General features: G+C 33.8%; 1 protein-coding gene across 6 annotated transcripts in view; it reads left to right on the forward strand.

Moving 5' to 3' along the window:
- Positions 1 to 15,146, forward strand: part of LOC138695959 (reticulon-4-interacting protein 1 homolog, mitochondrial-like) — a 56,903-nt gene that overhangs the window by 30,984 nt on the left and 10,773 nt on the right. For 2 of the 6 annotated variants that reach the window (XM_069820380.1, XM_069820377.1), the window contains one exon: positions 6,715 to 8,215. The exons of the other annotated variants lie outside the window; for them this stretch is intronic. Coding sequence is in view for 1 of the 2 variants with exons in the window: in XM_069820377.1 (XP_069676478.1) it covers positions 6,715 to 6,754 (40 nt within the window). In the remaining variant the exon portion in view is untranslated. Of the gene's footprint in view, positions 1 to 6,714; positions 8,216 to 15,146 lie in introns of those variants that run through there. 6 annotated transcript variants of the gene reach the window in all.

Below are 15,146 nucleotides of genomic sequence, written 5' to 3' on the forward strand. Positions count from 1 at the left end.
TGAAGGGACCCAAACTTCTATATACTTCTTTCCATAATGTCTGACAGGCGGCGTAAACATTTCCTGCAGAGAGAGGGAAATGATAACTGCTATTGAACCAATGGTAGAGGTCTCATTCCACTTATCTTGGAGTTGGGCAGTCTGATGCGTTCTACCTCGTCCAACTTGAAGACAAGCGTGGAATGAGACCTCTGCCATTGGTTGAACAGCAATTACACTTCTCTCCTCCTCTGCCGGCAATGTTTATGTCGCCTGTCAAAAGTTATGGAATGAAGTATAGTTATACATCACATTCATCCTCATTTACATTATCAGAACTGGAACTTCCAGTCAACAGGTCTGAGTTGATGTCACAACTTTGACAATGACTATGTCTTGTTCTCTTTCATCAGTATAAAATTATTGGTAAATTCTTTATTTATTTAAAGACGTGCGAGTGTTAGAAGTTGTATGTAACATAAAATCTCACAATAAAAGAAAGTGTAAATCATTATTGTAGTTAAAAAATAATATTTCTATGATGTAGTGAGGTACATATGATATTTCCGTGCAGGAATTCTGCATTACATATGGTGAAGAATGGAGAAAAATTCTCTCTGGCACTGGGACTCAAACCCAGGTTTTCAGCTCTATGTGCTGATGCTTTATCCACTAAACCACACCGGATTGTAGTTCTGATGCCGGATTGAATCCTTCTCAGTTTAAGTTCTACCTCTCTGTTCCCCTTTGCATTAATAATGATTATTGTCAAAATGGTATCTTGTAACATAAGCAGAGCATTAATTTAAATTTGATCGCGTCTTGGTGTTTGCATGCGAATATAATATGCATCCAAGTTTGAAGATGACTTTTGTCAAAAAAGATGCATATTATAATTGCGTAAATACAGTAAGTTCTACTATTACAAAGCCCATTACACATTCTAAGTGATTATCTACACACAGTAATTAAACATCAAATTGATGCAACTAAAATATAAAGCTTATTTGCAAATGTGTTATGGAGCAGTTAATGGAAGGTGATGAATCATCATAGCATTCTTTCACTTACCCTCCTGTTCTTCTCAATAAACTTCTGTATCACCTCATCGTAAAATGTCGATCGAATTTTTAAGTCATAATGCTTCCTTAATTGACAACACATGGTTAGAGACGATAGTATTTCTTATTCCTAAGTTCACCTGCAATATATTTTTATACTCCACAATGTAGAAAATGTTCTTTCAGCTGCAGCTGTTATACTAGGAATTGTGGAAATCAGTTTAGAAAGTTTATATATCTCTTTTAGTCCCGTTTGCAGGTAATTTTAACTCATGAATTTAACCAATTCAAACAGTGTCATTTTTAACTCCTGTGAACAGTAGAGGACGGACAATTCATTCCTCAGATGGATGACGTAAAAAATGTACCATACTGCATTTCTAGGGTTTTTAAAGAGTTTTTGAGAAAATCTTCGTTATATTGTTCAAAGGTATATTTGCATATTGAGATAGCTTAAATCTAGAGACATGGTGTACCTTTCTTCACAATTTAGCTTTTCCCAATTGTACTTCTGCCAGTAATAGTTCACTTGTTATTATTATACAAAACTCTTCACTTTTCTTAATTAGCCCACTACTTACAACTACACACAAATCACAAATTCACAATGTACTGGTACACTTCGAAGCTCCACAATGCTTGCTGAGTTGATTCTGCAAGCTTTTATCACAAGATAGCTGTGTAAATGTCGTAGAATGACTCCATGCATGCGTACGTGTTTGCTGTTGTAAACCACCTCACAAGCAAGCAATCAAGTTCCTGCAAACATTGTACTGGCTGGCAAAATCGCTAGCTGTCAACCTACAGCAATCATCAATAATGGAGTTTACACATCAGAATAAATTATTATTATTGGCATCGTTATTCTGAAATAAAATAAGTATATTGAAAGTGCAAACTTTCTCTTTTATTATTTTCGCTCCTGCTTACTGAATTCTGGTATAAAATTTATGCAAATATAATTAAAAGCAAACTGAACAAATTTTATGGAAACGTTATTGGTGAAGAACAAAATAAATTTAGGAAAGGAAGATCTTGTGTAAATGGATATTTTTCAATGAAATTATTGCTGAAAAAAAAAAAACAAACAAACAAACAAAAAGCAAAAAATTCAATGTAGAAACACATATCACTTTTGTAGATTTTAAGAAAGCTTTTAACAGAGTGAATAGATCTCGATTACTAAATATTTTAGCTGATGATGGTGTTATATTCAAAATATTTATAATATATATAAAAGAAATATAATTTCGATCACATTAAGTGGGAAATTATCTGATTGGAAAGAAATCAATACTGGAGTTATACAAAGATGTAGATTGTCACTACTCCTTTTCATCATTTTTATATTCATATTCATATTTATTTATTGAGCCCAACTGATCACATACATGATATGGGACATGACTAGGATATTAAAAGAATGGAGGCAAACACAGCATGGATATATACCAATCAACAGATTCCTGAAGCTAGATTTAATATTCTTTGCAGAAGTCTTAGCCCTTCTGGCACTCTCAGAAGATGGTCTTCAAAGATCTATTTATAATTTACAACAAATAGCAAATAAATAGACTATGGAAATATCAACAGACGAAACAAAAATTATGTCATTATGTGGAAAAGAGCCAGTACAAAGTATTTGTATTTATAACGAGATACTTAAGAGAATAAATAATTTTTTCTTACCTTGGACATAATCTATTTCAGAAGAAAAGGACATAGTAGAGAAAATCATTAGATACAACAGAATAACAAGCATTACCTATTAACAGAGCCATGAGACCATCCCTTGTTCAAATGCACACTAGAATAGTCCTGCACAACACCTTTAGCACAGCCCACATTGAGTGAAGCATGGGCATTAAAGAAAAATGATGAGAGCAGAATAACAGCCTCTGAAGAGTAAGATATGCGAAGTGGTAGGTATCTGAAAAGGAATATTGATATTTTAAATGAACTCAAAACCATATCAGATTTATAATACATCACCAGCACCAACAAAGTTGGAAGTCCCAGCTTCAAAGAATGAGTTTATATAGGATCCCCCAAAGCTGTTTATACCTGTAAATCAAGAGTATAAGATTCATAGGCAGACTTGCAAAATGCTGGCGTGAAAATTTCATGTAGGATCGTAACAGACCTTATGGCCCAAACTTGTCAGGAAGATGATAATGACTTAATTTATAAATTCTACAGTTTAAGTAGATATATGTAATTTTAAACAAATTTACAAGACTTAAGACCGAATTCGCAACGAAAAGTAGAAATAATAATGCATGTAATAAGTAATTTCTCTTATCCAAGCATTTTTGCATAGATATTAAATAAGCTGTCTTTTTTGTCAGTTTATGCTGTACACAGTAATACAAAAAAATATTCCCATCATCTCATCTCATCATGGGTGTAATATAGACCAGCCTCCTACGGCACCCTAGGCAACGACTACGTCGGTAAATTGGTCTACATAACTGGCTTTATATAGGTGAATGACGAACAATCAAGTGCCCGCCATTAGTTTAAAAATAAATACAAAAAATTACGAAGAAAATTGTTAGTCTTGTTTCGTACTGAAATACTATTGTGGTTTTTAGGTTCCAAATAAAGACTAATTATTTGTTTACTGAAAATATTATATTTCATGTAAATCATTCCTGGATAAATCGATTTGTGGATACTGGGTATAAACAAAATCTGACTTATACTGTAGAAGATATCATTGACGAATAGACAGACAGCAGATAGAAGGCACACCCAAAACTGTTTCTTCTTTATCAGGGATGCTAAAAAACGTATTTCTGCAAAAATCTGAAAATCGATTTTTTGCTGCATCACAGTACTTCCTATAGTGGGAAAGTGAAAAGCAAATGTTCTTTAAATGATGCTATCTGAAATCGGTTTATTGTATTTTCTTAATTGTAAAGTTGGAAAAATTGTATAAATACAGAATTGGGAACTATACTTGTTTTTTTTTAAGATGGGACATGACAGGAGCGTTGTGATTGGAAAAACAAGTGAATGTCATATAGCATGGTAGGCCTGTTGCTATGGTAACAACGGTTGAGTTGCTAAACTTTCTTTCCACATTGCGAGTGCTTAATCGCTCTCTTGGCGACATTTATTGTGCACACAATGTTAGCATTGGTACGTTTCGTGTTTGATTCTCTGTCGATTTTTGTATTGTTTTCTTACCTTCGCGTCAATTGTCAATTAATGTTTTAACGTCAGCCATCTTAATGTAAATTGCTAGCTTCCAACAGCTGGCAGCATGGTACTCCATATTGGCAACATAGCACTGTAGTTCCAAGCTCGGCTGCTTAACTGTCATGTCCCAGCTTTCAAAAAAACAAGTATAGAGTGTACAATTTGTTGGATGTACAGCAAAGACAATAGCTTTTAGACATTTAGAAAAGATGTGCAGTAGCATAAGAAACACATAGAGCCTAAACTTACTGTATATGCAAGATTTCTAACAGTGGAGTTTTTATTAGTCCTTGATACTATCAACTGAATTGAACTTACAGTAGAACCCCTTTTTAACGAATCTCTGAGAGATTCCCCCCCCCCTTAAATAGGTGTTTTCCTTGAAAGGGGGTTTACATAAAATGGGAAGGAAAAGCTAAAATAACTAGTCCTAACATATGTTATATATTAAATATTATAATTATGTAATTAGGCCTACAATTATTATTTTCTAACTCTTCAAATGGTGAGGCACGAATGTTTTTCCATTCGGTTGAACCCAAACCACATTGAAACTCGGCATTGAAAATGTCTTCTTTCCTCTTCATTGTTCCCCATAATGAAGTAGTTAGCAAACCATGTTTTTTTCCATATGTTATAGTGTTATTTGAGGATTAACCTTAACATCCCCTATTATTTTTATTTTTCATCCTATAGTTAATTTCTTCCATTTAGTCACCATTATAACGATGCATAAACAGTACTGTGTGTTCATTTCAAAGTGTATCATGGCTCACTGTATGTCGTCATATGGTTAGTCGTTAAGCCTAGAGAATTCAATCTTCCTACACTTCCACAGACGCATATTACATATGTGCCAGAGAAGTTGCCTAGCAAGTACGGCGTTCATTCTGAAGAGTACTTACCGATACGTACCGGTACGGTAACACCTGTAGTGGTAGGAATGTGAACCGTTTGGAAACACCTACTGAGGTGAGTTTTTTTCTTACTGTCGGGATGTGTGCAGAGGGTTAAGACGATTACTTATGTATTTGTTGACATTAACTTCGATGATCAACATGGACATGGAGCATTTGATACGAAACCAATGATAACAAATACCCTGCGTACGACTTGCCTGCACAAAAAACAGTTCGAAAGAGGTTATGGTAGCACACAGACTTTACAGACCGCCATCTGTTGCTACGACGTTCAAGTTATACCATACACATTCTCAAGTTCAGATTGAACGCCTTGATTAATAGGCAACTTCTCTGACATAAAAGCTGAAACTTGCTTCAAATCGCTGACTCACAACAGTGACGTCATGACACACTTTGAAATGAACACCCAGTATAAACTAACAAAAAAAAAACCACTTGGAAACATATCCATACAACTCGCAAGGAGAAAGCAAGCAAAGCAACCACTCTGTGAAAGCAATGCAAAGCAAAACCATAAAGAACTATAAAGAATAATGCTGCCACGTGATGCTGCATTACTATCGATTGAGATGCACTATTGAATATGCTGGTAGTATTGATTATTGAAAGTCGATTCGATATTTTGGGCTTCATTATCACAAAATCCATTTGAAAAATATTCCTTAAAAGTGGGATTTTCCTTAAACCAGTTTCTTTAAAAGTGGGAATTAATTACATTATTCTTATGGTAATTGGCTAGGACTTGACAGATTTTTCCTTAGAAACGGAAATTCCTTAAAAGAAACGGGAATGTTAAAACGGAGTTTTACTGTATTTAATAGCAGAATGTACTGGTAACTAGTGAATAATTCGTTCGTTAATTTTCATATTCTATTTTGATTTGTAACCCAAACGTTTTTAGTTGTTATAAAATTTGGAACAATGCGATAGTTTTGAATAATTGAATTATTTGATAGATTTGATAGTGACTATATTAGGGAATACCTTTTCATTGCATTATCAGTGAGGGTCACTAACAGAAAAGGATCGACCCTGCTGTTGTGCAATAAATAAATTATACAATTGATGGATATGCATTTCCAAGCTATCGTGTTTTGTATATTAAATAAATAAATCTATCTGCATAATAATTTATTATGTTTTAATACATGGAACCATGTTCTGAATATTTCAGCTTAAAGGCATTTGGCAATCTTGAAGCTTCTCATAGAGCATTAATAACGAGAAATTGTGGAACTAGGGTAGTGGAAATGCGATTATCCCGAGAAAACCTGTCCCTTGTAATTGCTTGCTACAAATTCCACATTTAACTCGCGGGAATTTGAATCTATCTTTAACATGGAAACCAATTTGGCTATAGTGCACTTACCATAAATTGAACCACCATATACCTGACATTCTGCATATCTTGCTAACATCATTTTTCCACCATATGTTAACACATCTTCAATTGATTGTAGTTTTTTTTTCTGTTAGTTATTGATGTTAATTTTATGTGATCTCATTTTGTTTGTGGTTCCTTTTTGTGTTTTGTTAACTTCTCACAGATTGGAGAATGGCTGTACATGTGGAGCATATGGCATTTAGTAAAGAGAGAAGAAATGGAATGTTGAACAAATGCATCAACGTCTGTCACTGGAGAGATTTTCGAACATAAATGCATGCCTAGCACTGGCAGAATCGCTTGAATGCTGTTTTGCTGCTCCAGGATACAGTTCAAAGTCTGATTCTGTTATTTTTCTGATCATGTTGAGGTTAGGTTAAGGCTGCAGGATTATTCTCGAGACACTTTCATTGTAGCCATCCTTATTAAGTGTACAAAATGAAAATTCCTGTCTTTCCCAGAAAACCCGTTTTTTTTTTTTTGCATTGTCTATATTTGATAAGCATGTGATGACCTGGGGTGAAATAATGGGTGAATGTACATCATTTTTGCATCATAGACATTGAATACGAACCAATAGTTCTTGGTTAATCATTTAATATGAGCAGTGATTATCCAACTGATTTTCTTTTCAAGAAGGCGGTCAAACTTCCAAACTTCGATATATCAACACTATGACTCAGATATAACGAAGAATTTAACATGGAATAAATAGACCATAATGTTGAAGATTTCATTACCTTCGATTTCTCCAGAAAATACGCCATCACTTTCTCACTAATTTTCCTGACACTTTTCTTTTTACACCAAGTTGTGAATAAATCATGTTCTTGCTCATACCGTTTTTTAGATTTCTCAGGCAGCAAATCATTCCTTATACCTAGTCGCCGCTTCAACCACCTCAGATGGAGTTCCTCCAAAATCTTCATCAATTTCGTCAAATTTCATTATAATTTTCAATTAACCTTCATATCATCGACCTTCTAAATGTTTTAATAAAATCAACAATAAATAACAACACACTAACATGTAACTATACAAACATATGAACAACTACTAATCGATTAGATATTTCTAGTTTTCATTATTCTTAACTTTCCAAATTAAAATGTTTATAATAGGGCCTATATAAAAATTTACTTAGGTACATTACGATATGGTTGCATAAAAAATAGTATGTAACATACATCTTGAAATGCTCATTGCAATCTTCGCGTGATATGCAACCCTCGGTAAATCTCAGATTGCAACCAATCACACTCGGATGCACAATATGCACCTTTCAACACTTATATTACAATATATATTATTTATTAGTAATTTTAATAACTGCAAGTCTTATGTCTTCATTTCATTCTGGTTGCGATTCTTCATGTTATACATGAGAACTTGGAACATTTCCACATCCGGCCAAATCCCTATAAGTAGGTGTAAATACCTCTTGAATTGGATGTCTGTAGTCTGGAAATCATTTTATATGCGAACATAGTATCAGCATAATAGTATACAAACAGCATTTTCACGATCACACAACAATGAAGTACAGTAAAAGCCAGATATAATCACAGTCCGATTTACCGCAAATTCGTATTTAATGCGGAGAAAGTATGTCTCCCAGTAAAAAACGTAGAATATACAATACATTTAGTGGAAATAAATATTAAAAAAAACTGCATAGAGCGTTTCTGCAGTATAATGTGTTGCATCAGCAGGTATATGTACAACTGTTAATGGACATTGACCTCTTCTTTGGGGTTTTGGGATTGTAAACCTGCATTCCTAGGTATTTTGCAGGCATAACGGGAAACAATTTATGCCTTAACAAGTCAAGAATGTGTTTTTATTTTAGTTTTCTCAAATCTTGTAAAGTGTACCCTGTTTTAGTTTGTGTCACATGTTCTGAGTGTTAAGTTGTTCATTTTTAGTCTGTGTCACACGTTCTGAGTCTTAATTTAATTAAATGTTAAGTGCAGTAATGTCGCAAAAACGAAAAGCATATTCAGTGAGTGAATAGCTTAAAATAATTGACCTTGTAAAAAGCAAAGAAACAAAGGCAAACTTGTCACAGGAATGTGGCATTATAATGATTGTTGATAATTACAATTAGAGGGTGAAGATATCATAGTGGTAGTGGAACTGAAGCTGCTGATGATGAAAATGTTGTAGAAGAGAAAGACAAAATTCCAAGTGTTATTGACGTGATATTTAATCTAAATAATGTAATGTCTTGGCTGAAAAGGCAAAGTGAACCAAACAGTTTTGTCTCCTCCATCTTGCTAATATAAAACAATACACGGAGAAAAAAACGCAGTGATTTAGTCCGCCAAACAAAACTTACGGACTTTTTTAAGTCAATGTAAAATCAGGATAGTTTATAAACAGTGAAGTGAGCTATTGCCAGAAACAATACAATAACAATTTTTATGGAATAAACTGCATAACTGGTGAGTTTAGTTTATAATAGAAAATGTATTACATTATTTAAATTCATGTATAGAGTTATAGTGCATTAAATTACCAGCTTTACCCATCTTCATGTGACTTGTCACTTAACACATGGATTATAATCACTTCCGATATATAGCGGTTCAGCTATAACATGGAGGTTAGATATGTCCCCCCCCCCCACCCCAACAACAGCGCTATATTGGGCTTTTACTGTACTTTGTTAATTGTCTTAGTAGATACGAGAACTTTTTTTATGCTGCTTAGAACTTGACCAATGGCCATTCTCTTAAAACATACAATACAGACAATGTGTACACGTACAAAGATTTCAAATAATAACAGTAATAAAAAAATATTAGGAAGAGAGTTTCGCGCGTGCTTCCCAATATCAGTCATAGACGTTTGTACAGGAGGGTGCAGAGCAGTGTTGAAGAGGAGAACTGTCCATATCTTCTTGCATATTGCAAAGTGGGTAAACAGGGCTGTCCAGAATTCTAAATACTAGAACAGACTGTGTTGCATTTACATGCGTAGTTATCACCCTTTCAGTTGGATGTCCCTTCTCCACTGGGTGTAAAAAAAACACACAGACAGACAGACAGACACACACACACAGAGTGAACCGTAAGTAATGTAATTAATTTTGGTCGATGATTCCTTCAGTAAAGAGCAACAAAAAAGTAAAATACCATTTTGCTATGTTTTGAATAGTTTTCCACAAAAACGTGCATTTTAAAATATATTAATTACGAGATCTTGCAATGCTGCCACCAGCAGGCAGTATACATTGTGTTGCTCTGAATAACCCCTTCATCTGGCTTGCTGAAGGTCATTGCCATGTACAGTCTTAGAAAAAAGTTTTGTCGCACAGATACTTTATAAGTCCCACAAAGGAGACAATGTACATGATCAGACATACAACGAAACAAAACTAATTTTATTACCTCAACTAGTCCTTCTCTTGTGACCCAGGTCGCACATCCTCTGATTATGCACATTGCCTACTTTCTGAGACTTACGAAGTATCTGTGCGACAAATACAGATGATATACTGTTTAATTTTTGTGTTTAAACTGTGTTAGAGAATGGAGAAGGAACAATACTCATTTCACTTTAAACAAACTCTTGGAAAATTTAAAATAAACTCTGCAACCTAAATTTAATTAAATGTTCAGAGAACACAGACAATAATACACGCTTATTTCAAACTAAAATGAAAAGATTAAGAAATATTCCTATACTCCCATTTAAATTGGATATTCTAGAGATCGTGAACAATAATGATGATGCATATTTCACGTTATAAAAACATAATTTTAAAACATTTAAAACTCTAAAGGAAAAAATAAAAATACGATATGCTCATTTTACATTAAAGAAACAAACAAAATTAAAATAGTAATATTATGAAACAAGTTTATAATGTTATAGTTTATTACATGAGTAAAAATGTTATGAAATTCACTATGTTCGTTTCATACCTTTTACAAATGTAATAATTGTATAACATAAATGATTTTCATACACTATTTTTTTTGTATAACAGCATTATAAAACAATATTAATAAAGAAATAACATCAGATTTGATACGATGGTCTGTGAAGAAAGAGGTTGCTATGACAACAATGATATTATAGCATTGGCAAATCGTTTCATAATGTGTATCTAATGTCTACTCACTTCACTTGCGTCACAGTCGTTCGGGTTCCACATATTGTGGATAGATGGCAGGACTGTGACCCATTTTCAAATTGCACACCACTTCAGCAGGCCACATTATGCATGATGTTAACTTTATGATACAAGTTATGCCTTCTTAATAGAAGTCACGACATTTTAGTTGGCATGGTAATATTTTCACTGCACTAGTATGATAATGTGGCATATTATGCACGATTTTCACAAACGTAACGATAAAGACGGTTTATAATGCTCATGCACAAAAAATATTATTTTTAAACTCTTTGATTTAATTTTAATTAAATATTCAGTGGACACAGCCAATAAGAAAGGCTTATTTTACATTATACAAATGTAATTAATAATTTAAGAAATCTTGTTTGTCGTATTACGAACATTTTCTTCTACCAGTTAGAAATAGTTCCCTCCACTTTAAAGTAGTAATCGGTAAACTTATATACAAGAAATCAAATTTCCCGAGCCATAATTAAAAGCAATTGTGTTATATATACATTTCTCGTTGTCTCGCCCATTTCTTGCATACGCGAGCTTTATCTTGCATGGATTATAGCATTGTCACAGTGCATCAAGTTTTAAAATTCCTTTGCAGAACAAAAATTACGTTTGTTTTGCTCAAATTTCTGCACATTTAAAGGACAAAACTAAAATTCTTTCGGTCATTTATTATCATAATACATTGCTCTCTTAAATTGATTGAACATATTGAGAATTAATTCAATAGCTTTCCCAAAATACGCTATGAAATGTTTCATATAAAATAATTTTTTTCTCGAAAAGAAAGCACAAACGAGCAAAAACTGTATTAAACTTTTTTGTTTGAAATATCTCAATGAAATTAATGACATAACTTACGGTTCACCCTGTATGTATGTGTGTGTGTGTGTGTGTGTGTGTATATATATATATATATATGTATATATATATATATATATATATAGAGAGAGAGAGAGAGAGAGAGAGACAGACAGACAAGCACACACATTGGAAATGAATCTGTAACAGCCAGTAAGAACATTGAGGGAAGAGGGAGGGAAGACTGAAGTGTAAGAGACAAACTACTTGTCATAGACCAGATTACAATATATATTAAAACTGTCTTTAGGAATATTATTTCTAAATTATGTATTTGGGAGATTCATTAGTATATTTTTACTCCAAGTCATTGCATGCTTGATGCAAAAATTGCAAAATCAGGATTCATGATGCAATGTTTATATGCGAACTTTAATACTGATGTTCCTTTTTGAGCTCTTGTGAAAAAAAGAGCTATATTAGAAGGAAATCGCCCTTCTCAATACGAAAGACAATGGAGAAGTTATAAAGCTAATTTCAGCCAACATCTCATGCCTACAATCTCAGTGTGGAACATACTTACATGTTCTATGATGTGTGTTTGAAATACTTCAATGTTTTATTGTCCGTCACAGTCATAATTTTTAGTTTACTTTGTGAATGTTGAAAGAAAACAGATATTGTATCTTTCTTCCTGTTGTTCACATTTGCACTATAGCATTAGAAATAATTGGATGGTTTTGTTCGGTATCAAGTTTATTGGGTAAATTTACCATCCAGTGATCTTCTATGTTTTTGTTGCACCATATTCAATTGAACAAAATGTGTTCCTTGTAAGTCGTTTTGAAATTAATTACTGGAACACATTATAACTGCAACACTTGAAATGATAGTTGTGAGGACAATAAAAGAAATTAAGTATTTTTCAATCCCATTCTGTTAAAATTTGTACAATTTCTCAACTCCATCCTATTAAAATCAGTTACAATGTATATAATGTTAATGGTACAAAAACTAGGTGCTAAGCTTACATTCTTTGCCAATGTAAATAACATTTTATATCCATTTACATAAATAATTGTTAAAAATCATACTGCTGACGAATGAAATATCAGTGCCTTGCCGATGTATAACTTCATAATGTTCCATTTCAAATACATTGTGTACTAATATGTAGTTAAGTGATGTAAACAAATATGATGCAAACTAAAACATATATGTTTTGTTGTGCTCTTTTATAAAACTTGTGCTTATAACTGGAATGTAATTTGAATTGCCAAAGAGAGAGGAACTACTGCCAGACATAACCCCACAACTGAGGAACTGTGTGTAGCAATAGGTGTCACCTTACCACTGTACTGTATGTGTTCTGCTGGTCATTCTCTTTCTGGCTCTTTCCCTTCAAAATTATCAGAGTCCCCTTTGAAGAGACAAATGGGCAAGAGGTTTGGAGTCCACAAGTATCCTATCATTCCCAAAATTCTTTGAAAGAATGTGACATGTGTACCTCCTTACATTTTTGCCCATTGTAACTTCTCTTATCATTGTTGTTGAAATAGTAGTAATATTTCATCATGAAAAAGTATTTGCCTTTTTGCTTTCTCATATACACAAAAGAAAAGTATCGAAAAATGTTGATCTTGGTATTTTTGCGGAAATATACAGATGGAAGTGAAATAACCCTGCAGATTTTCAGAGCTAATAGCTCATGTTGTATGTAACAAAAAAGTGTAATACCATATTGGTGGAAAGTTCATAGTTTTCTCAAAAAAAGTTTTTTTCCCAAATGTTTAACACTGTCTTATTCGGTAATTATTGCGAGTAGGATTGTGTCTTTTTGCCATTGATAGAAAATCTAACAAAGAATCATTTATCCCTCTGGCATATTTCAATAGCATGGACAGTTTTCGTGTGAATTTAATTTAAAAGCCACTAATTTCAAGCCACTGAACAATGTGAACAGATTTAACATCACAGCAAGAGAGGGAGGCTCGTTGACCTTTTACATCTGTATTACTAGAAGAAAGATTACTGTGTTAGTGGCGATGTTGCCGGAGTGCTGAAACTTCCAGCTTAATTTTCTAATTAACCGTGCATTTAATTACAAAAAATAATATAGGTTTTATTTCTTGTAAGTGTACCCTATCACCTCTATCAATCTGCAGGATTATTTCACTTCCAACCTATATAGCCTGTAGCTCAGCAAATGTTACATTTGCCTTTTTGAAGTAACTATGAATTATATTCTTTTATTTCTCCATTTGATACTTGCGGGGATCAAACTGGAATCCACTGAAATCCATGTTGAATTCTATGCATTCCATTTGTCAGATGATTCAGTGATGGTGTGTAAATTGTATTAAAAACAAGTTTTATTATAAACAGCACTGGCATCTATGTTAAATCTTTTATTATTATTTGTTTAAATGAAGTGACAGTTCAGTAATATTCAAGGGTTTTGATTAAATTTTCGGAATGAAGGGGGGGGGGGGAAATAGTTTATTCTCCAGATTGAAGTTCTATGTGAAGTCTTCATAACAGTAATAGAAATTGTGCTCAGAATTCTGTCTCACATTTTTCTGAAGGTCTCAGCTCAAATTTTCTCGTAGCTATAATTTACTGTTGTCCTCACTATTTGGGTGTTCATGTTTTCCATTACATATAATATTTCAACTTAACAGAGTGTAATATATTTTAGAATAGAGCACTGGACTCATAATCTGTGAACCTGGGTTCGATCCCCAGCATACCTCCGATTTATGACATGTGTTACCCATGGTCCAGGTAACACAGGGGGTTTCTCCAGAAACTTTGGTTTCCCTGTGGCATCCCAACAGATCTCCATCATCTCATTTTATCGCAAGTGTAGCATAGACCAGCCTCCTATGGTGCATCCCAAGCAACAGTTCTCATCGGTAAATTGGTCTACACAACTGGCTTTATATGGGTGAATAACAAACAGTCAAGTACCGGCCATTAGAAAAAAATAGAAGGTAGTAAATATCCATAACATGATGATATTCAGAAGAAAAGTAAAGCTGGATATCCCAGAACATCTTTACGTCATATACTACCAGTATTATCTCTGGGTAACAAGCTGGATTCAGGCTTGGGTTTTCCAAAACTGCAAGAAAATGTCAGGTAATCCCATGGTGAGTCTTAAGATCCATCTCTCCAAAACAGCAACTTGCTTAACACAAATTCCGCTGATGCTAGACAACTATGTAAGCGATACATCATTAAGGAACTGTTAAAAAAAAAATAAGAATGTTGTCCCTGACTAAGGGTTCGAGGCAAAATTGCTGATCATGTTTTTCTAGACTCTCGTAACTTCGTGCTTTGCTGACAGATGTCTGGAAGTCAACATCTCGACTGAGACTGGATGTATCTACAGGAAAGAAAACAGGAAATATGACACTGGGCACAATATGCTATATTGAATCTGGAGCTTGATGCTGTAGTGCAGGTATGCTCGAAATTGTAAAAGCGCCGATTACACGGATGATGCTGCACTGCATAACACACACAGTGTAGGAACTGGGCTCCGCAACTACATTGCAGCACCGCCAGTGGCATCTCTCTCACTGTCTTACAAATACGGAGAATAAACTGAATTTGAAAAAGGAAATATTCAGTTATTACATTATTTATTA

Source organism: Periplaneta americana, chromosome 3, assembly GCF_040183065.1.
Source record: "Periplaneta americana isolate PAMFEO1 chromosome 3, P.americana_PAMFEO1_priV1, whole genome shotgun sequence".
Classification (NCBI taxonomy): Eukaryota; Metazoa; Arthropoda; class Insecta; order Blattodea; family Blattidae; genus Periplaneta; species Periplaneta americana.